At 36.2% G+C, this 24,616-nt stretch overlaps 1 protein-coding gene across 3 annotated transcripts in view; it reads right to left on the bottom strand.

Moving 5' to 3' along the window:
• The window catches only part of LOC102234441 (interleukin-1 receptor accessory protein-like 1), a 214,608-nt gene that overhangs the window by 95,620 nt on the left and 94,372 nt on the right, over positions 1 to 24,616 (bottom strand). For all 3 annotated transcript variants that reach the window (XM_023329810.1, XM_005805004.3, XM_023329809.1), the window contains exon 5: positions 21,654 to 21,807. In XM_023329810.1, coding sequence (XP_023185578.1) covers positions 21,654 to 21,807 — 154 coding nt within the window. The remainder of the gene's footprint in view (positions 1 to 21,653; positions 21,808 to 24,616) is intronic.

Below are 24,616 nucleotides of genomic sequence, written 5' to 3' on the forward strand. Positions count from 1 at the left end.
TAATAAGAAAAGCTTGCTAGTCTTTGACTTTGATGGGGTCAACAAAGTTTTATGGTCACGCAACATGTTAAGTGTCCTTCAGCGTCACACATCAACACTTGGCTTCAAACTGACACAAAGGGCATCTGACCTTGACACAGAATGACAGACAGCAGATAGGTTATCAGACTATCAAGATGATTAATGCTGTATCGATTAAATCAGTCATTTCCTCATGAATCACACCCACAGCTGGAAAAGTAAGGTGTAACTTGACAAAAGCTTTCTTAACTTTTGATGTTAATCTTAAAATTATTCATCACAAATCCAAAACTTTTCTTTGTTCCATTTCCCATAATATCTGACCCATTCGAAGACGACAAAAAAGATTACTTAGAAGTGAAAATAAACTTTAAATAGCCTTAAGAAAGGCTCAGAAACAGTGAGGTGACTTCTGCATTTGCTCTGCTAGAATCGAAACAGAAAATAGAAATAACACAAGGAGATTTATGAAGGAGCTTATATATATAAAACAGCATGATGAACTGTTAATGGGTCAAACAAGTACAATACCAAGAAGTTTTGTTTTAAATGCATAAAACTGATTCTCTTCCGCCAACACATGCAATTCTTTATATACAGCAGAGTCAAGGAAAATGAACTATTGACTCATAAACTTTCTGCCCATTTACTGAGTTTTCAGAAAGCTCTGCTTCATGTTTATCTTAGCTTTAAATCTCCATACTCGACAAGAAATACCTTTGTAGTTATTTATTTTGAGCAAGGTCGACTATAAATTACAAAGAAGAATTTAGTTTTCCTGATAAATTTGCTCATGACAATGAACTGAGGTACAATTGTGTTTAAAAAATAGTGTGCTTTAAAAAGTGAGTTAATCTCTAAATCCTAATTTTACATTTTACTTGATTCTGATTATTGTCATACCTTCAAAGATATTGGGAACACGACTCATTTTATTTCACATAAAATCCGGAAAAATAATAAAATATTAATCATTCTGCAGGAAGTGAAAAAAAAGATAATAGATGGTTGAAAAATAGTCTGAAATTCACATTAGAATCTTGAATATTTTCATTTAAAACTGATTGGATTTTCTGTGAATCACTTAACCAGCATTTTCTTCTATAACCAATTTTTTGTAAGGACTGAGTTCTTCACATTAGTGAATAAACAATTGGATTACATTCCATAGTTCCTCTCTATTTCTTGTTTTTACCCTAAAAACAGCATGTTTTGTGGGTCACTTTCTGGTACATTCGGGGTTTTCTCTGACAGAAACAGTTTTCGACAGCTGTTCCTCATGAAGACTTTCTGCAGAAGTTAGGCTTACATCAACATTGCAAATAAAGTGACTCAAAGTTGCAAACCTGTAAGCTAATTAATCATGATTGGATGTCTTATATCTTGTTCGTCACATGAAAAGGAGTAAAAAGGTGACCAACAGCAAAGAAAAATGTAGGAGATGAAGGATCCGACACAAAATGACACTCTGCAGCCCCAGCAGTGCCTATATGAAATTGCACTGCTGTGGATATTAAAAAACGCCAGTTCTCCACCCGCAGCAAATAATTTCCCTCTGATTCCCACTGTATTTGCAGAGTAAATTATTTCTCTTCCTCGTCTGTAAAAACGTGTCTTTTAAGTCCATTATTTCCCTATTTTCCATAAGCAAAGTCTGTCTGATACAATCTTTTAATTAAGATTTCACAAGTTACTTCCTCCAGCTCAAAAAGCGTTTCTTTTAGTGTTGCAGTCCCGCTCCCAAGGACAAAATCAAACATTGTTGCGTAGCTTGGCAGATCCCTCATCTCGCAGATCTCATCTGTAGAGAGGGCGGCTTCTTTATTTACCATGCATTATGTAGCTGGAAGTTAAACAGAAAATGTATGGAGGATTTATATAACTCTCTAACTGAGGATAATGTTTACAAGCATGGCGATGAAACTATCAGTAACATTTCAAGTTTAGCTACACATTCTCAATTGGAGTTAGATATGGATTTTCTAACATAAAAAAATGATTTGATATAAGCAATTTTATGCTATATATTTAGAATCATTTTCTCTCTACTTAGCAATTATGCACTACATTGTGTTGGTCTATTGTATAAAATCCCAATACAAATACATTGACGCTCAATATTACATCATTTCAAAAAAATTCAAGGCGCATAAATACCTTTTTGAGAAAGCTTCATGACCAATTTCACAAAAAACAGAAGGATTTCCTAGAAGACACATTGCCTTCATTCACAGAATTAACTTGAAGTTTATATCTAAACTCATAACTTTCCAGTACAATGTGTCCAAATGCTATTTTGTGCCCAGCAGAAAGTATTATAATTGCAAAACACAAACTCCGTTCCCAGAGAGATTTATTCCTCCATGCAAATGCAAGACTACATTTTACTAAGAGAAAATTGAGATTTTGACAGGGAAGAAGTTGTGCTATTCTTCATTTTAATCCACTGCCTAGCCCACCTGAATCTTTACAAGGTTCTTTTACAAGAAAGAATTTATAGTTTGGAAAAGTTAACACTAATTAATTTGGAGGAGATATATGACGGTGCGCAATTAAACACCAAGCCGACATCCAGCTGATTGGGGAAGAAAAACCATAAGTGATTCCTTCATTTGACATTTTTCTTGGGGCCATTTAAGCTTTGATTGCAGCAATCCATCGACCACTTATGCATTAGTGACCAGTGCATAAAATTCATGTCGAGCCTCAGGGCACGTTTAACAGTAGTGATGCAATAGTTGCGAGATGTACATGAGCGATATTGGTATAATAGCCCGAGCAGAGATCAGAGTAACGATCTGCAGGCTGGCCTAAGCAAATCTTAGGAACATTAAATGAAGCATAGCTTCTGTGCATGATTCATCACACCTGCCTACAACATGCCTGAGAGAAAACACTGTGCTTAAAAACTTGCATAAATAATGAAATGCGAGCTCTCAGATTGGAACAAAGCGACAAAAGAATCCATGGGTGCATAAAAGTGAGAGGAGGCCGGTTTATAAGAGGAACCGTGACATTATTTTCAGAGAAGCAACCAAAACCTGCTTGTCCCTGTGTAACCTATTGAGCCTTGACTGATTCAGGGCAGCTCATTATTCGGTTTTTAACAGAAAGCCTGATAAATATGCAGCTGCCTTGAGAACCTAAATGTTGCACACTGAGCTCTTATCAAATAATATCCTCACAGCTTTGTGAAATATGACTAATGCGGCCGACTGGTTCCTGATAATCTATGCAGTGTTAGTTAGCCGAGCACTTGGCACCTATCACATTCTCCGATCTCCCTCCTTGGTGTGTTTATTTAGTTTACTGGACTTTAGCACAATATAATTGCAAGATTATAGTCACTAAGGGTGGGAGTAAAATGGAAAAATTCAGCTCAGGTTGTCAGGCAGCATTGAGTTTAAACTAATTTTGACTGAAGTAGAGTTGAAATGCATCCTGTGGTCTAATAAGTAAAAATAAATGACATGCGGCGTTTAAGAAGTGCAGGTTAATCTAACTTAACCAGAACAGAGTTTTAAATACAAGTTTTTGTAATAGGAGTCATTTATTATAACAGCAGTGCCACGTTAGTGACAGCAACACAAAATATCAGAGATTTTGCAGCAAAAAACGCTGTTAATTGAATTCATCATGTGTTAAAGCTCAGCTGCAATGTGTTGAACCTAGAACATTTTTATATTTTGTTGTATTACAGCCACATACCTTCAAGTGTTATGATACTGCAACTGCCATACCGACCTCCATCACTAGAATCTTCAGTTTCCAATCACATAAAAACAAGTTATTGTATTGTCCATATCTTAAAGGCTGTGCTCTACCTTGCGAGGTTGTCATAAATAAACAACCACTACGAAGTGTAAGGATTTATACGAGATTGTTTAACATCTAAAGGAAGTCAGCATGCTATCTTGTGGCGTATCTTCCATGATGTAAAAGGACAAAACCACACAGTGGAGTTCCTGGTTACGTTTTTAAGGTGGAACTGTAATCTGAAAGTGACTATGGATTAATTATTTAACACTAGAGTGAAATGCCAGAAAATGAAAGGGCTGAGAGAGAGTTTCTCCTCATAGCTGAGACCAAACTTGACATTGAATAGCAAATGCGTAAACCACAAGAGGGAGGAAATGTCTTGTAGAGCACATATCTGTTTCCTGTGTGCAGAATAACGCCGTCTCAAAAAAACCCCCCCAAAAAGGTCAACATTTGAAAACTTTAATTACTCCTGATTCTGGTGAAGCATGCTACTCTACAAGATTCTCCTTCCACACGTCCAGCCAACCGGTTCAACCCCTGCTGCAAGCTGCTAAGTGCTCCTTTGTGTAAGTCAGTAACCTCCTACACCCTTAACACACAGACTCAACACCAACACCATCCACTTTTTCTTAAAATAAAGAAACAGACTCCTAAGTTGTCAACAATCAATTATGTGCCCCGGCTTCCCATTTGTTTCCTGCAACAACTGAATGGACTGCCTAAAACTGGCCAGAAGTTAATAAAACCTGTCTGTTTGCTTTTAACTCTATTTCAACCTCCTCCCCAGCTTGCTGCCAGTGGCCTGTTTAATTTCCTGCTTGGTGCCATTTGTGCACACTGGCCCCCTATTGCTGAGCGATGCCATGACGGTCGTCCCGCTCCTCCTCTGCTTCCCCTTCTTCCTTCCTCTCAACCCTTTTGCCAGTGGCTCTGCAAACCTCCGGAGGGAGGCAGTGCCAAGCGTTCCAGCTGTTTAAACAGGTCAGTGATTGGAGCCAGGTGCTGCGAAGGGGAGCGCTGCCATTGTTGTGCCCCATATTGCTGGTTTGTGCAAACTGTGATGATTCCATTGTCTCCGCAGAACAAGGAGCAGGGATTAAAGGTACTCACTACGAATAAAAGATGCTTGGTTTACTCATGAATGTCATTAAGTCATTAATTTAAGGCTCCTACTGATACACTGAACAATCATTTTACAGTGTTGAATAACATTTTAACAGTGAAGGGCTGTAGGACTTCTAAATTATGCATTTCTTGAACCTGGTTATTAATCAAAATGAAAGATATTTCATAGAACAGTCTCTCTTGAAAATATGATCAGTTTATTGTTCAGTTTAGTTTAAGTTCCTGCAATTACATAATAATTTATGTCAAAACATATATTGTGTTACTTTATAAAACTTCTTTATGCAGAAAACAACAACATTCAAGTTGATGGCCATTACAAGAATCATGTTACAGTCTTATCACAGAAAAATATTATTTGTGTTTTTACAGCAGTGACAAAGAACAAGTAACCCAAACGATAACATGCAATTTGTAGAAAACTGCTTAATGCTGAAGAAAAATATTTTTCATCCCATATTTCTGTCTTTTTAGATTACCTTCCAATAACGCATAGAAGAAGTTCTGCAAAATACATGTTACCCAGTAGAATTATGCATCAGCCTCCCAGACCAATTAGTATAGAATAGTGCAGCATAAATTTTACAGGAACAAAAAACAAACCATGTTTTCCTCATAATGAGATCATCCTTCCTTGTTATTGTGTCATACTGTCTTGTTAGAAGAGGAAGAATATTTAACAGTATTTCTGTTGCTTTAGTATAAGTCCTCTTGTTAGTTACAACTTTGTGTTTTTTTTTTACAATGACAAATATGGGTACTAGTTCAGCGGCTGCATCTTTAGCTCTGAAACATCCTAATTGAGACAGATTCAGTGTTTGTTGTTTTTAGAAAGATTATTTGAATTGCTGCATACTTGTCAGGTCACATCAGACTGTAGAAAAACTAGTACTGTTCTAAATATGTCTTACTGTAAGACTTCCTCTTGGTTTTTGTATTTACACATTTATGATTCCAAATAATTTGGGGAAAAGCTGCATAATAATGTACACAAACGTAATAAAAGTAGTGTGTACATTGCCAGTTGTAAAGGACTTGTGATCTTTATCTATCTATCTACACTATAAATCATCAAATAAAAAAAAAAAAAATGGAATTCGAATTATTTAAATTGTGTTCCATGAAAAGCCTCCCTCTGGCACAGCTCCAGCATATTAAATCTAAATGCATAAATATGAAAAATTGCTTTGTGTCAAAAGGCCCATCATGTCAGACCCAGACTGAACAAATTTACAAATCTAAAGTTGTGAATGAAGCGCATTAACCCAGCCTCCTGGCTCTAATGCTGATTACATTCCAGCCAGAGGCAACTTTAAACTTTATTGTTTTGACCTCGGTACATTATGCCACCGATCACGATGAAGAATAGGAGTGATTAATAGGAGTTAAAACTAATATTTGTTTTACTCATTACTTTTGTTTGATTTTGACTAATCCCCCAGACCCTTGGCTGTTTAAAACGCTGCTAAAACCTAACACCATAAAAGAAGAAAATAAAATTGTGAAATAAATAAAAATAAAAATCATAAGTCATTCATAATTTTCTTACCAATTGCAACCCATCCTGAAGCTTTTCTAGGGTCTTTTTATTTTGGATAAATTGGGAGATCACAACCCCTACCCTGATTGGCTGCATGTAACTTTACCTGGGAAAAATGAGTCCACAGTATTTTTTAGTATTTTTCTTTTTCTTAAGAAAATTTATTTTAGTTCCAATTAAAATCTCAGTGGACTTTAGCAAGCAACGGTTTTAAAACTGTGATCAAAGGACAGAAAAAGGTTTTTTCTGGCATGCTTTCCAAACAATCGCTGGGCATGTAGAAAGGGTTTAATGGTTGCTATGGAGATGCGACTCTTTCCTGCAGTTTTCTGACAGTGAGCTCATGAGATTGCTTGCCTCCTTACCATCGTCCTCGCTGTGCTTGGTGGAAAGATAAACCTGTGTCATCATCCAGTCTTGCTTGTCACAGTTCTGGTTGTTTTATTTTTATTTTTTCCTTTACTATTATGACTGTAGATATGCCTACCCAATAAAAGTAACACATTCTTTTATCTTTCCTGTTTTGAAGAATGGCCAGAGAAACAAACTCATGTGCCTTGTCATAACTGCATCACATTAATACAGGCAGCCATACATTTCAAGACACTTGTAAAATATACTTTTCTCATTGTGTGAACAGATTCTATTTTTGTGGCAATTCTTCAGGCAATTAAAGCTAAATATTTTAAATCAGTACAAAGATCTATTGGCTAAAAAGCTAAATAGAGATTAAGCAATACACAGTAGCAACAAATGAGTTGATTTTGCAGAATTTAGATGATCCAATAGTTAAAAGATGCACTACATATTCAAACTGTGCTGTATTCAGTCAATAAATATTAAAAGCAGCTAAAATAAGTTTATTTTCCTATTGAAATTGATGTTTCTCAATTTAAAAGAGAACATTAGATAATGTTCATAGCCATTATGTCCACTTTGGGCCACTCGCTGTATGTGTGCAAAAGCAAGTTCATCATTCATCCAGATGATAAAAGCTCAAACACAAGGAGACAGATGAATCAACACACATTTAAATCCCACCAAAGGGGGCACTTAGCGCTGATGATAAGTCTGCCCCTGATGGCAATGCCAGAGATAGTTCAGTGAAATTACAATTCTAATTTAGACGTGCTCCATTTCTGTCACACACAGTTGAGATGTATTAAATCCAGCTCTAAAAATCACAAATGGTGGCGCATGCCAGATACGGACTAAAAAAATGTTTTTTATGCAAGTTTCCTGATTGATTACAACAGCATTGCCGTCAGATTCAGCTGAATGACCGACCAACTCTCCTCCCACTCGCGATTCTGAGCCACTCCTTCACAGACGTTCCAAAATGAACTTAATTTATAGACTTGTCCAGATGATCAAGCAGTGTGTGAGTAAGGCCTTGGCTGTGCTGACCTGTGAGATGAGGCTCACTGCTGTGCACAGCGGACAGTGACACAGGCAGGCGCAATCACCACATTGAGGCTTGAGTGTGTATGAGTGTTTGCAATTTGCTCCAAATCTGACTGGGCATTTTTTTATTTCCCAGCTAACGTTAATCATGACAAGCTCAGTTCTTCAGCCTCAAATTTGGCTTTCACCACCATCAATATGCAGCCTGCTGATTCCATCTGGCCCACACATACGTGATAATGATAAGTCATGGTAGGCGGTAATGGCAGTTTCAGTCTGGGTGCAGGATTTTAATTGGCTACTTTAGCTGTCAGAGAAAGCAGGAGTCTTGATTGAGCCTTTGATTTGGCCAGAGTGGCACACCGAGAGCCTTAATTGGCCTGTGGACCAAACACCAGGAAAACACATTAGTTGAAGTGCTCGAGCATGAGCCCTCAGAATTTATTACAAGGGTTCAGATAGCTGAAATGTCAAACTCAAAATGTCATTAAACTTTAAAATAAATTAGGAAGTAAAAACGCTGAGAGACTCTTTGGTGTAAAGTCTTTTGTTTTAAAAACTAGTCACTCGAGATCTAGCTGGTCATAAAAAAACAACTTTTTTTGCAGTTTTTCTATAAATTATTATCTAATCAAGATAAAGTATTTATCATCCCAAAAACAAGGTTTCAAAGAGCACAAAGTGTTAAAAGTATAATCTCATCTAAGTAACTATGTAAGATGACAAAAGCAGAATATTGGTTGTATTAATTTATGGGAGTGGCAAACATGCATGGAAACATTCAAAAACAGCATGGAAGATTAGTAGTAGCTTGGTGTTGCCATCCCTGGTAGTCTCCGTCTGGCACAAATATATCAGGTTGAACTAGTTCCATCTCAAATAGCTCAGAATCTATCTCAAAATCTGTCAAGAACCTCTCCACCACCATAGTGTTGACTAAAGCCAGCGAATCATCTGGATTCTGTAAGAATCCACTTGTAAGAATTAGCATTTTTGAAAATCTGTACCTCATTACCCTGCTGTCTTATTTTGTTGATACACAGTCAAATAGATCGCCACTGTTTTGCATCTGTCAGAAAAATCAATCATTTTAGAACATTATGAAAAGCAGTGAACAGGTTTCAACAATTTACATAAAGGTTGGTTTTAGTAAGCTAAATAATACAAGTGTTCAGATAAGCAGACCACAGAAGAACTTGAAACTTATTAACAGAAGTATCTAATTTGCAGAAAAACAACAATATGAAGAAAGGCCATCTTGGACACACAGAAGCAGAGAGAAACCAGAGCATTCCCCTCTGCCACTGTTCTTATGTTGCAGCCATTACCTGTGTGAGGCCAATAAACAACAGATTTCATTTCGGCTGAAAATTTCCTTCCTCCCAGCTTGACAGGTTACTACTGGGATAAATGGGGAACGTGGTGCATATGGCTTGTATGGACTGTATTTGTAGGGTCGTAGAGCTCCCATCTAAGTGCACAGTGAGTAGCACAAATCATCCTCTAATTATAACTTTTGAGGCTTACATAAATCATTGGGGGCAATTTCAAGGTGATGGCTCTTCAGTTTACTGAAAATGGCTCTGGGATACTGTCACCATCATCAACCATCCACCTAACATAATTTTCTTCTTTCATTTTAATCTTGTCTTCTTTTTTTTTCCCTTGAGAAACATTGTACTGTCCCATAGATAAGTAAAAGCCTGGCAACGCTACAAATATGCCCCAAGTCACTATTGTGTGACCAGCCTCTTTCTTTTAAACTTCAGCATAAGCCTGCTTCAGTGCCATTAAAATAACTTGTCATGACAGTGTGGCCTGGGAGCACTGCAATCAATTTCTATTACATCAAGGCCCAACTGGGCATTGCTACTGAACTAAGCGCTGGTAAGCAATCTCCCTGGCCGAGGGTGGTTTGTGTGATGGTGGCGTATCTTTATGTGTGAGTGAGCAGCATAAGGAGTGTGTGTTGGCTTGTAAATGAGCAAGAACTGCAAGAGGTTTTACTTTTCTCTGCACAAGTGTGCAGTCTTATCAGCACAGGGAATGAAACTAACAATAATGCTTTTAAATTCTGCGTCGATAGGGATTAAAGTGCTGGAGAAAAGAATTTGCCCCCATATAGATTTCTACTGTTTCGCTTTTGTGTCACATTTAAAGACGTCAGATCATCAAAGATAACCAAAGTAAATGTTAAAAAAAATACAGTTTTCAAAGGATGTAATTTATAAAGGGAAGAAAAAGACAATCCAGACCAGTCACATGTGGGAAAAATAGATTGCCATCATTAAATTGTAAGTTCATTTTGAATGAATAACTTTTTTTCTGTATCTGCCGCTACATGTCTACATGCCAATTACAGTCTTCCCTGTCAAAATAAATCAGTAAAATTACTGACAACATGAAGAAAACTACGAAATATCAAATAGCAACATGTTATGAACCGATTATGAGAAATTTGACAGCAGATAAGAAACAAAGTCAATAACATTAATCTTAAAATGGTTTCCAGGCCATTTCTATAGACATTGGGATTCCAGAAAACTACCCTGAGAGTTCAGAAATGAACACATGAATAATTGTGAACCTTCCCAGCAGCAGGAACTAGCCTACAAAAGTTGATCCAAAAGAACATTGATGATTCATCCACTGTGTCCAAACAAGTAGCGCAGGCCTCACTTAGATCTATTAAGGTCAATGTTCATTATTGTACAATAAGAAAGAGTGTGAGCCAGAATATCATCCACGGAGAGTTTCAAATTGAAAATCACAAAGAACCAAAAAGAACACAAAGACCTATCCCACATTTCACAAACACTATATCTTAATAACCCTCAAGACCTTTTGAATAGTATTCTGTTGGCTAAGAGGATTTTTCCTGAAATGCTTCTATAAGTCTGTTGTGGCGAGTGTCATCTCTTCTTCCATCATCTGTTGGGGTAGCAGCATCAGAGTTAGGGATGTAAAAAGGCTAAACAGTCTGATGAAGAAGTCTGGTTCAGTTCTGAGACAAATGTGGTGCAACAGAGGATTTGGGGGAAATCCCTGTTGCACATAAAGTCAGGCTGTGGATAGTCTGAAAAACGAATATGTGAAAAAAACCCAACTAATTTTCAACACAATATACACGATTTATAAATTGTGTCAAACCAATTTATTGTTTTTCTTGCTCTGAACACTTCAATTTGAGAATAACTGTTTGCAGTACTCTATCTTACAACAACAGCCTGATTTCCCATCTTAAGATCATTCGTGATTATCACCAAATAAACAATTTGCACTCATCTTCCTGGACTCGACTCTCCCTGAACTGATTTAAAATGCACCTTTTGTAAAAGACCAATCTGCAACTAATTAAAATCAAAGTAATTTATGCTACAAAATTGATTTCTGCTCACTATAAATTATGCAAGAGCCTGATCTGCTGTTCCTTCCTTATCTCCCTATTGGGATCCGTGGACTGACATGTGGCTGAAGTGTCCTTGATGGGGCGTTTCTACTAACCGAGATGGAAGTACAAGCACAAGTAGAGAAGAGCTTCTCCAAAGTAAAATACATACATTAATGGCTTGGAGGGAAGCAATTAATCTTAAACCACTTTAAATCCACCAACAACAGAAGAGACATTGAGAATGATGAACACACCCCATCAAGTAAGCACTTCTGCTTCAGTCCATATGCTGGCTGATTCTTCAGATTGTTTCTATCTCCATTTAATGCTGTAAATCTTCATCATAAAGATTTTTTTTTACTCCCTACATATTACTCTGATCTCTTGTTTCTTGCCATCGGTGTAGAATTACATTAACATTAGTTCAGAGCTGCGTCTCACATCTCAACAGCTATGCCACTAAGTAAGTGCTAATTAGTCAAGTGAAGGCATTAATTATCTAACATGCCATCTTAATTTGCAATCCCAGATGTAAGGGGTGTCAGAGAAGCATTCGTAAGCACAGTTAGCTAATTGATACATATTTGACAAAATGTATGGTGGAAGATTGTTGCAAAAATGGCACCAAGTTTAGAAATTATATACTATGGTGTTAATTTCTTGTCATAATTCACCATCATTTGTTTTGTTTTTTTATTCTAGAAAGGAGATTCCTTATTTTTGTTCATCACAAACTTGCTTCTAAATATGTTCTACTGAGGATTGCTACTCTTTATTGGTACGTGGGGTGAGAATTGGTGCACCGTATGGTGACTTGGTGCAGTGTGTTTGTGTGGGCGCCACATACACTCACTGGTAGACTTTTTAATTGCTTCAGCAGCAACTTGCTGCATTTAAGCATCTACACATGGTAAGGAGGACTCGCTGAAATTCAAAGTAAGCTTTAGAAAGGACAAGAAAGCAGATTTAAGTGGATTTAAAAGTGTTGGGGTGTTTGGTTTTAGAAGATTTGGAAAAAAAAAAGCAGATATGGTGGAGTTTTCATGCACAGTCATCTCTTGAATTTTGAAGAAAATGGTCAGAAAAAAAAGGCAGATGACTAACTAAACTGGTAGTCAGCTCAGTTAACTAATTGAGTTAATTAACTGCACTGAATATATTATTTAAAGATATATTCTAAATACAGCTGTACAGTTTACATAATTTCGTTAAGTATTCTGACAATTTGCTGCAGCAAAGTATCAGTTATTATATGAGCAAAGGCTACTAAATATTTTAGATTTATTTTTGAGTCGTGCATAAAACTTACATAAGCTGTGTTTCCATTGACCATATAATTGTGCACATTGGAATTATAAAAACAAATTCACTTAATAAAAACATGACAATTTGGGAAAAAAAACACTAGAATTTTACGCTTGAATGAGATGGTTTATCAGTTATATCCAAATTAGTGTGTTTTGCTAACCTTCAATGGAAACACTTTTTTCGCATCAAACGCACAACCGGATGTTAGTACTGCTGGAAAAGACGAAGACGGCAACAGGAAGTGCTAGGAGTCTGATGGCGCAGCATGTTTAATGATTAAACTTATTCATGTGTGATTTTATTTGCATTTCCTATTTAATGGAAACATTGAAATAGCAAAATTGTGTTTTCTCAAGATTTAGCAGAATATCAACCAAGCTTTACGCACATTTGTAATGGAAGCATAGCTATAGTTACAGTGGAAAAAATATCACCTTAATCTGAGGAATAGTAGCACATTTAATTAACTATATCCATCAAAAAGCTTTCATAATAATTGGAAGCAGTATGCTTTTGACTCAAGTATTGACAAAGATTACTGTAAAGCTTCTCTTTCTTTTCTTTAAGGATTCTTTTCAGTAGTAGAAGCAGAAAAAACTATGCTTTATGTAGCATCTGTTCAGTCATCATCATCTCGTAATTGGTTTCACCTGGTTGTTGAATGCACCGTCTCCAGGGCAACACTTCCAGACAATTCCCACTTAAAACAAGGTTCAGCGTTTTAAAGAGAGGTTGCTTCAGATTTTTTTTGTTTTTTTACAGATAAATTTGCCTTAATTTCATAGAGGCAACACAATCAGAAGGAAACAAGCAGACGATCCAGCTGGTATACAGCTGGCTTTGTTTTTACATCCCGTCTGAACTACATTATTGTCACATGTTGCTGGAGCTTTTACTGTCCATAGACATTTTTTCCTCTTAGTATCAAGCAGCTTATGCAATTAAGGTAGGTTTTCATGCTAAACACTGTGACTAATAAAATAATAACAAATAACATCCATTATCAACCATCCATCCATGTGCAATCCTAAGATATCATGATGTAAATGCAAATGGTAGGAAAAAGAAACATAAATGCTGTCGTCTTTTTCAAGTGTATATATCCAGGACAGTAAACTCAATGCAAACTTTAGTAAATGTTTGTTGGCATGGTGCCAAGACAGAGCGCTGTGCACAAAAACAGTCCAATCTCATCCGACACACAGATGCTGATCAAAGTCACCTGACTTTGTGGAAGCTGTCCAAGTACAAACACATTTCCTCTTTTACAAAAATGCCCGTGGAGTTCACTTACAGGAAAACTGGGCAAACAGAATGTCAGTCTTAAAAAAAAAGCAAACAAGGCAAACCTGGAGGGAGGCTGAAAGGAAAAGAGAAAGCAAAAGAAGGAGGTGGACATGTCTTATGGAGCTCTATACTAAATAATAACTTTCTTTATGAATTAAATATAAAGTAGTTATGCATAAGCTTCCTTTGTGTACCAATAATAAAACATGTTGCATGCAGTAAAACTAAAAAATTACACTCTGAAGCACTGATTTACAGTATCCAAGAAACCACTCCCGGCTTTGAACATCGAGCTCTGCACATGCTTCACACTTGGATATTTTCTCTCTTGCTTCACCTCCTTCCTCCCCAGCTGTAGGCTATACCCACATCTCATTTGCGCTTCTCCTTTGATGGCACAAGCAGGTGGAAACCTACCAGGATGCTGAGTGTGCAGCACAATATACAGACATCGCTGCTGAACTGATGCGAACGGAGATGTGAGTCACCACCCCGAAAAAAATGATGCTGCGGGAGCACAAACACTGGCTGCCAAACAACAGGGGAGAAGAGTGAAACAAGAGGGTTACATCAAACAGCTGGACACAGCGGAGAGTCAAAGCACTGAGCGAAAGAAGCAGCTGCTTGTGTTGCCGGGATGGCATGAATCTCCACCGGTAATACCAAATAACCATGTAAGTGTTGTAAAACACAATGAAGACAGAAATGAGCTTCATTTAATTGGCGTAAGACCTGATGATCCATCTACTGTCTAAGATGTACTTATAAAACATGCAGTGCTCTGAAAAAGTATTTGAACACTTACACGTTTCTTCTGTTTTTGCATTTGTTGTGACGCTGCAAAAGTTTCAAATCGCCAAACCAATTTTATCTTGAGTAAATATAAAAATAAATTTTAAGAGAGACTATTTCAGTTATTAATTTTCCTTGTTTTTTGAATGATTAATGTAATTAAACAAGTTATTTGACATGTTTAATTTCACTTGGCATGCCTGTCTCTGATTACACCACAACTTGTTGGGCAACAATTATCTTCACCAAACTCAAGACTTTTGAAAATTGTTTTGCAGCTGGACAAAAGTGGAATATTTTGAGGGTGTGCGTCATATTACATCTGGCATAAAGCCAACATAGCATTAAAAAAGTGATATCAGTCAAACACGGTGGCCATAGCGTAGTGGTTTGACTTCAGGACGTGGAGAACTTACCATATTTGATAGAACCACAAAGCCAAAGTACAGTAACATGTTCACCTCAGAATGCCTAAAATGACTAAAGTAAAGGTTTTTGAGTGGCCTAGTGAAAGTCTAGATATAAATCCAATAGAGATGTTGTGTTATGATTTTAAAAGGACATAAGCTCAAAAACCCTTTGATGTGGATTTTCTAGCAACTCATACAAAAAATGGGCAAAAGTTTCTCACCTGTAAGACAAATGCACAATCAGCTATGAAAAGCTCTTTACAACATTTACTGCTGTTGCCAATGGTAGCACAACTAATTGTAAAAAGTCATGTTAGCTCTTATTCTTACAAAATGAAAGCAAGTTTGTTTGCTAATCAGAAACATTTAATTGTGACAAAACAAATAAAAAGGTAAATTCTTTTTCACTGCACTTCACTGCAAACAGGATAAAAATATTTTTGACACAATTACAGCTAAATAAGCTCCACTTTTATCTGCTTCTGCTACTGTCAGACAAAACAAGAGCACATCTGTTGGGGGTTCTGCTAATCTAAATATCTAATCCCTAATGAAAATAAGCATTCCTGTATATGAGAATCTTAAAAATTAATGCTGCGTGTGAAAAAGTGAGAGGGGTGGGAGAAAGTTAATGATCTTCCAAGGGAGTGGAAACATTTCACTGATCACCCTTAAAGCAAATTTCAGATTTCTCCTGCTGACATATTTCCTGCTAATTAAAGCTGCAAATAAAAAAAGTCTAAAAATATGCCAACCTCATGAAACAAAATCAAAAATACGATTCGCAACAGAATAAAGTGATTAATTTTCTCTTTATTGGAGCCAATTATTTCACAAACACCAATTTAATTGTGACATGTGGTATGGTGTGTACAAGAGCAATACTATGAAACTAAACTGAGTTAAAAAAACTAATTAAAGGTGATACTTGAGCTATCTTTAGCTATTTAAAGAAAAATTATTAAGATAATGCAAATGTCTAAAGTTTTTTTTAATATAATTTGTTATATTTTTCTGCCATAATGTCTCCAGGTGTAGGCCAAAGAAAGCTGAAACATGCTTTTATTTTCCTTTGATTCCAAAAGGTAGATCTCGGATTCACAAATCCTTTTATTCCTTTAAAACTCCAGTTAAACCTTAGATGGCATAAATGATTTTTTAACACATTTAACTTCATAGCCCACATGCTTTAACAAGAAGGCCTTCAATTTGGTGCAATGATTTACAATATAGTTTAGTGGGCATCAGTGGAAGAAGAAAAATGAAAAAGCCCAGCACAGCCCCTAGGCTTTTTGATATTGGCTGTAAAAGAAAAGCCTCATTTTCTGCATCTCAGCTTTATTTTGTTTGAACTGAGATCTGAGTGTGTGGTTATGGTGGAATATGTTGAAACATGAGCAGTGATGGAAATATCTGGACATAAATATTACTAAAACTGTAGTTTACACAGATGAAATCAACGTAAATATTCGCATGCTTTTATTTTAGTTGAGGAGATTATAATACAATATTTCACAATAACAATTATGTAACCGGTGTAAGATGTTTCAAAAAGTTTAATGTTAAAAAAGTACTTATGTGTGATCAAGGTTTAAAAAGTTTAAAGTGTCTCTAAAGGTCCAAATACTGTTTACTTTCTTCAATTAAGTATTTTATTTAAAAATCTTTGTGAATTTTTGGATAATTTTTTAAAATTAGATTTTTAAGAAAATACTTTTTAAAACGCTGCTTTCCGGATTTCTGAAGGGTTTAATCTGTCAGATCTCAACACACAGCAGCATATTTTAATTTAATTGCACCAATGATCAAAATAAAACAGTAGGAAAGTTACCTGGATACAATTAGTCAACAATCAAGTGTCTGTCCTGAAAATCTTCCAGTAAATGATCAGGAATCTCGTTTTACAACCAGATTGAAAACGATTACTGAACTTCAAAGTCAGAGAGAGTTGCATGATAAATGCACTCAGTTTTGTACTTCGACCAAATGCTACCATGAACTTTCTAAGCATCTTCTTAAATTCAAACTATTTTAAAAGAGAGATTATTTAACACAAGCCTCATCTTCTGATGCAAACAAACAAGTTTTGCTCCAAAACAAGAGAATAGATGATACCAAGAACAGCATATGGGCATTTTTTCAGCAACACTCCTTGTTTGTTAATGGAAAGAAGCTCCTCTTCCATTTTAATACATTGGCACAAGAACAGTTTCTCCTTTCATGCCTGATATTAACATCTGTGACCTGTGTCTGACCACCTAATAGGGAAATGTAATTACAACAAATTCTAATCATCTCAGTGCATCGTAAAAACGTTTATATATTTAAATTAGAGAAGCACAGTTGCCAACCTGCTTGGAAGCTAAGAAAATTTGTTCTTGTTAAGCTTTATTGGTCAGTTGGCAAGATCAGAAAACATTTTCCATTTTAAAAATCAACATGAATTAATCTCTAATAACAGCTTTACAGCAATGCTAAACATATCCAAATTAAAAAGACTCATCAATGTTGTTTCCTATTGGATACATTTAAATGTTTCAGATCACACAAATCAAATTTTAAATTAATTTACTTTAATGTCTTAATCAGTATCTCCAGCCTCAACTGGGTCTCAGTAGTGACAGATTTGTACAATAAAGAAATAAGTGAAATAGAACCCTTCTAATAACAAGAAGCAGGTTAAAAACATGTTATACCCCAACCAACAGGAACTTAAGAACAGAAGAGTGACTGACATCATGATAGTGGATGTAACCATGTATTTATTTCCACATAAAGCAGAAAATAGTCAGTCAGGTCAGATTTTATGGCCGAGCATGAACATGCTCTAACTAAATCACTAAAGAATGCGTTTTGGCATCAGGTCACACGAGGGGCAAAGACTTAAAAATATTATGCAAGAAAGTGGCTCACTCAATAGAAACTGGCTTTTAGGATCCCAGACTAAAGTGCTGACTACAAAAGTAATGCATCAACTATTGTCTTAAGCCAAAAAACTGCCAAAGAATCACAGATGTCAATGCTAAAACACCAAAGTAAAACAACTTTTATTTTTTGCTTGTCTGCTGCATAATTGATTCCTTCCATACTGACAAGTGCAAGAAAAAAAAAGACCCAAAACAGTGTTTTCTTGCAGCCAAGCACACTTCATCGTGTGGCAATTTAAAATAAGAAAAGCAGGTCAACAGCATCAGTCCCAGCTCATTAACTACAGTGACAGTCTATTCTACAAACTAAAGTTGCTTCTGCTGGGTAGATGTATTCCCTCACTATTCCTTTCTCTACCCGTTTTTAATCTAACAGATCAAATAGGGCACCTTTCATAAAGTCAAAAATTTAATTTGAAAAATATGAATGTGTTTTCTACAGCATCAGAGCTCATTATGATTTTAGCATCAAATATAGTCTGGCCACTTGTCCCTCCGCAAAGCTTTGAGACATGTCTGTTGTGGATCAACTGGGTGAATAGCAAAAAAATATCTTCAAAGCTCAGAGTAAAGTGAAAAGTAGCTGAGTATGGCTTCTCAGGGTCACCAAGACTCCACAGCAATTAGATTTAATCTACATCCCAATCAGAGTAGTTAAACTCCACTGAGACATTGGGTTTGATTAGATGAGACTAAGATTGAATTGCGAAATAGAGATTTTGACATGTTTATTTGTCAATATTACCTCTAAATGTTTAGGACTACCCTGAGATGCTAAAATATTTTTATTATAGAAGCCTACAAATGTTAGTGGACAGTCAAAAACATCTTACAGATCAAGCTAGGGCATAAACGACTGTATTTCATTTGAGAAACTTTCTCAATACTTTGTATAGTTTTGAAGCATGTGGCAACAGTAGAAAGGAAATACTACCTTTTAACATGAATACCTCTTAGCAGCATATGGCTCAGGTTAAGGGCAAATCCAACGTGACCAAGTGGGGTTTTAAGAGCAGACCAGATTTTTAACCAAAATAGAAATAAAAGGCAGAACTGTTGGATGCACGATTATCCCACTTCAATAAAATATTAATATATTAAATATGTTTTTGTCCACATATCATTACCAGAGGTATCAATGTGCGCTGACAGCGCTGTGTGAATGATTTAGCTCTACAAACCTCTTTTTCCTTTTACTGTGGAGCTTTGATCTAACATTTGCACTTTCACTGGCTGTTTATCTGAGGGTATAACAGAAATAAATGGCTGACAATTTCCTAAACAACTGAACCCTACAATGCTTGCTGACATGATTAATTGAGAAAATTAAGACAAACTTGGGTGTTTTGCCTGAAGAAGTAAGAACTAATAAAACAAGTTGGAGACATTGATTTAAAATGAAACCAGTGAATTTATCAAAACACGTAACATTGATTGGATTATAGTGGCTTTCTGAAAGTCTTAAGGCCTCCGGACTGATGTGGTGACTGATTAGAGATCAGAAAACGTCTCACGTCGTCTCTCTAGATGGCAAAATCATGCTCTTTTTAAGGCACTATTTGTCTCGAGTGTGAAGAGGCAGAAGCGGCATACAGATGTAGAAGACTGATCAAAACTGATGAGTATTTAGCACAGAGAAAATGTAGAAAAACTGAAAACATCTTCAGTCAAAAGCAAATCTAAAACTTACAGCAAAGCAATTCTTCCAAGCAGAAAAAAACAACCTGTCAAAAAGAGAATATGCGCCAACATTTCTTTCCAACGATAAATAACGTCTCTACATCCACTGAGAACAATAAGAACCTCCACTACCTTTGATTCTTTGTAGCAGAACTTTGCTTTCTGAATTTAGAGTGTTTATCCATCCATTTTCTATGCTCTTTAAGGACTGCTGTAGTCTATCTTTCTAGCAAAGTCATTCTATATCCTAGACAGTTTATCAAAAAGCTACATAGAGAAAACATTACTTCCACAGTCGGCGAGAGTGTGGGAGAAAACCCACCGAGACAAACGGCTGAAGGATTATTTCTTCTTAAAAATCATAAATGCTGCTTCGACTGCCATGGCACTATCATTAATCATCTTTTGCCGCCTGTTTTGAAATGCTGGATGTCTCAAAGGTAGATGGAAAGATTGAGACTGTTCTCCCACGATGACATTTTGAGGGCGGTGAGAAATGAATCGAGGCCGTCATTGTGGCCCTCTTAAAGGCCCAAGCAAAGTACAATCATACAGTAATTACAGGAAAGCACTTTAAAACCTAAATGAAACAGCACAAAATACTGTAAATCCAAGTGTGAATGCATTCATACTGCATCATTTGCACATTTTAAGACAAAAGCAACAAAGATGTCAGTGAAAAACGACAAAGGACTACATAGGTAAGGTGCCCAGCCTCCAGGGGCCAATAATGATAAGGAGCTCTTCCAACTGTTTGATGTTTAGGTCAGCAGCACATTTGAGCAAATGAATAACTTTATGATTTGCTTTGCCATCATTGGATAAAGTGGCTCTGAAACTTGCAATAAGGTGCAAATAATATCTGGGTAAAATCAGTGTCAGTCAGTATGATAAAGCGTTTTGGCACATTGTGATTATCAGACACACACATATACACACACAGGGATGACATATGTGGGTCAAATGCACACTTAACGTATAGGAAGTCTTGCTGATGGTGCATTTCTTAAAGAAGTGTTCAACTCATGTCAGGAATGACCTTAATTGATAATATAATTCTGCCAATGACTTTCTCATAGATGTAGAGACAGGTTACCTCATCATATGTTCCAACCAATCATTGTAATTTGATTGACAAGTCTTTGTATAGTATAAAATATGTCTTCAGTGTGATCATTAATTTTTTTCTACCTGGGAGCCGTATGTGTGGCTGAGCGGTGGAGAGTGATTGTTTTGTAACCAATAAAACAGACCTGGTTCAGAACATGTGCTTGAATAAATTTGCGATGGAGAGAAAATATTTTGCTGTCCTGTCACTTGTAATAAACGTAATGTGCATCGCACTCTGCTGAGGATCTTTGATGAGGAAGGAGTTTACAGAAACGCCTGGCTAACCTTAGCTTGTTTCCATTTCACTCATGAAAACTTTCATGATGTGAATAGAAACTTAACTAAATATATTTATAAACCAGGGAAAACAATCGGCCAAGCAGAAAAAATAACGAATACGACAAAAAATAAACACTTATGAAAAAAAATGACAAAAACTTCAAACTTCACTTGTAAAAAGTAAAACATTACATTTGTAGAAAAGTTGCCCGTAATGAAGTCATCCAAAATGCTTTGCATCAACCTTGGTTGTGACAGAGTCCCTGACAAGCAATCTGTCACCTGCTCCGGATTCAGGCTTAAATATTTCAACAGCCTTCAGGAAAAGTGCTGAAGTGGCTCAGAGTGGATTCTACTACTGAGCAATTAAAAAAGCTGAGAAGTCAAAAGAGGCTGCAATGTTGACTGAAAGGAACAGAGGCCAAACTGAATTTTTTTTACAGAGCAAAACAGTTTAAATAAAATCAGAGGAAAAATGAATGGATTTCACTGCTGCTGCCAGTGTGCAGTCACGGTTTCAGACAATCTAGATTTGTTATGCTTTTGTTATACGCCTCAGTTTGCTGCAGGAATAGTTCAAGGTGGAAAAGATGGAAAAATGTGGAATATTCTCTTACCTGTGACCGATAACTCTGTAGTCCTCCGAACAACAAAGTTCCCAAATGGTATTTCACAGGTGTAATTCCCAATGTCATCTTCTCTCACTTCTTTGATGAACAGAGTGTCCCTCCTTCTCTCTATGGTTTGTCTCCACTGCTTTGGCTTGCAGTCCTTTTGTTTACAAATCAAATGACAGACATAAGCAAAAGTTTCAGACATATATGGTCTATAGTTACTGCACTGATTTCAGTTGTACTCTTTAAAATGTTTACATCATGACCACAGTCAGAGGGGAACAAAAGACTTGAGAACATTATTTTAATTTGAACAAATTGAAGAATAAAGCAATTAAATTATCTACCAAATAATAATTAATACCTATGCATTCATGACTTGTTGTTTACTGCTTAGTCATTGGCAAAAAAGATAAATATATATTTTTTTAACATCTTCTCACTTTAACTATATTTAGGGGTCTGGAACTGGTGGTTCAAGAGCTCCAAGGTCTCTTTTGACTTGTCCTAGTGGCTCGTTTAAACTTAGCTAAAAATTATAGCTGATGTTTATATGATGATATATATATATATATATATTGATTAACAAATGCAGGTTTTTGCACTTTCATTATTTTCTCAGCAACAGAATGTCACTAAATGCACCAGTAATATCTTTAGATATGTTTTTTATCTTGTCATGAGGTAGAACATTATTTTTTATTTACATCATTTTCCATAAAACAAAACATAGATTCTCCTTTTTCATGCAAATGTTCTATGCTTTTTCTCTTTTCCAAAACATAAAAATAGAAATAAAATGGTGGCTCTTAAAAAAATGACAAGTGATGTATTGTAAAAGTCACAGACATCTGCTCTAAGTGAAGAGGGAATGTATACTTTTGTGGCCCAATTAGGAAATATTGCAGAATGACTGATCGCAACAATGGATAGATACATTGCCTTATATTTATATATATATATATATATATACTTTTTTGTTCTGGGTAGCAAAACCTTCTCCCTGAAGGTAACAGCCTAAATGCAGTAAAAAGTGGATGCTTTTTACTTGCTAGGATAATTTTTGCTTCATCATCCAAGCTGACATCCAGCAGCTTTCTGGCAGCAGATAGTACTTTCCTCTATGTGTTCTTTTGTGTTTCCGTTATGCCACAAAACCAGCAGGTAGTACAAAATGTTAAAACCTTCTCCACACAAAAACACTGTGGGCTATCTTCAGCAACAAATGAAGCCAAAATTTTTTATTTTTTTTAAAGAATAGCGAGTCTGTCCCTTTTTTTCTGAATTGGTTCTTTTATTGCTTCCACTTTAACCTGATATCTACAACCAACCCGAGTTGCTTAAATTCATTAAAGGTCTTTGCAGACTATGCATTGATGATTGTAATGTCAGATTTTGGGTATGCAATATATAGCATTAATAAACTGGATTTTTAAAAATTGCCATTTCAGATAAACCTTAATCCCTAACATTTCATGAATAACATGGGGAGCAGATCACCAATGTTAAGAACAACCTTGTTCACAATAATCTGATTTGATATATGAACAAAAACAAGCTCTGTATTTTACTGAATTGCTCTTACTCAAAATAAAACTGGGCTAACAGTTGTTTACTTCCTTCATCGTGTCACCCTGACACTTCATTTTTGTCATGAATTGTGAGTTTTTGAATGGACCAAAATGCAGACAGGGTCTGGAAGCATTGGTCATGTTGAATGTTTTAATGAAAAAAAGATGAAAAAAACAAAACAAAACAGGCAGCACAGGGAGCCAGAGCAGAAAAAACTATAAATCCAAGGAAAAAGCCAGCAGGAAACATGGGGAATATTACAGGATATAATGGGGAAATTAATGGTGAGAAAACAGGAGGAACCAGCAAAGAGTGTGAGGGAGAAGGGTTTAAATACTGTGAGAGTGAATGTTGTAAATATAAGACCTGGGCTGATTAGCTAATGAGTTGCAGGTGTGTAGGGAGAGCAGAAGGCAGGCTGAGGAGATAGAGACTGAAAATGGCACAGGAGGCAAGGGAGCGCACACAGGGGACTAAGGAAATGAGTCTAAGAGTAATAAGGAATAACTAGACACAAGAAATAAATGTTATAAACTAGAATCCTTAAGAAGAACTGAACTAAGGTAAAACAGAAACAAGGCTGATCCAATAAAAAAAAAGACTAAGGAACACAGAATCATAATGAAATAATAAATAATAAATGTTTGATAAATGGATCACTAACAGTAGTAAGGTTTTGCTTACACTAGCCTTTCGGTCGTTAGGTTATTGACAGTAAGAAGCTAATTCAAAGACGGGTTATTGTAAGAACTGTAGATATTAGAAAATTGCTGAAAATGTGGAATGATTCTGAACTATGCAAGATTAAAGTGTCGTACAAGCTTCCTTCTCAGGCAGTTGGGTTTAAAAAACAGTCTTGAGTTGTTTGTTCAGCACAGCTAGGTTTGCATTGCCTTTGGTCCGATAAGCTGCATTGATTATTGAAAATATATTGGCCAACTTAACCGTAGCTAAAATGAAATTACACCATTTTGTCTGCTTACCATACAAATAAAAGAGATTGTAAATTGGCCAAAAAACTTTAATCAGTGAATTTACTTTGATGTAAAAGAGTCAGGTTGTTCATAGACATATAAACTCTGGTTAAAAAGAAAAAAGCTATGTAGGTTAGGTCCATTTACAATATAAAAGCTATGATTTATGGGTAATAGTGTAAAGCAACTTTATATTTTAGGGATATTTTATGTCATTCAGTGGTTAGGGATGCTGCTTCCTCAGCTAACTCCTTGAAAGATGGGACTGACAAGCACTCAGGCCAACACTCACCAGGTGGTTCAGCACACAATGAAAAACAGCCCGAAAGAGCAAAATGATTTAATTACCCTCCTTCTGTATCTCAGCTCATGCTACCATGTAGGTAGTGAGAGGAAGGCAGGTACAGCCTTTCAGGATCA

Source organism: Xiphophorus maculatus, chromosome 24 (genome assembly GCF_002775205.1).
Source record: "Xiphophorus maculatus strain JP 163 A chromosome 24, X_maculatus-5.0-male, whole genome shotgun sequence".
Lineage (NCBI taxonomy): Eukaryota > Metazoa > Chordata > Actinopteri > Cyprinodontiformes > Poeciliidae > Xiphophorus > Xiphophorus maculatus.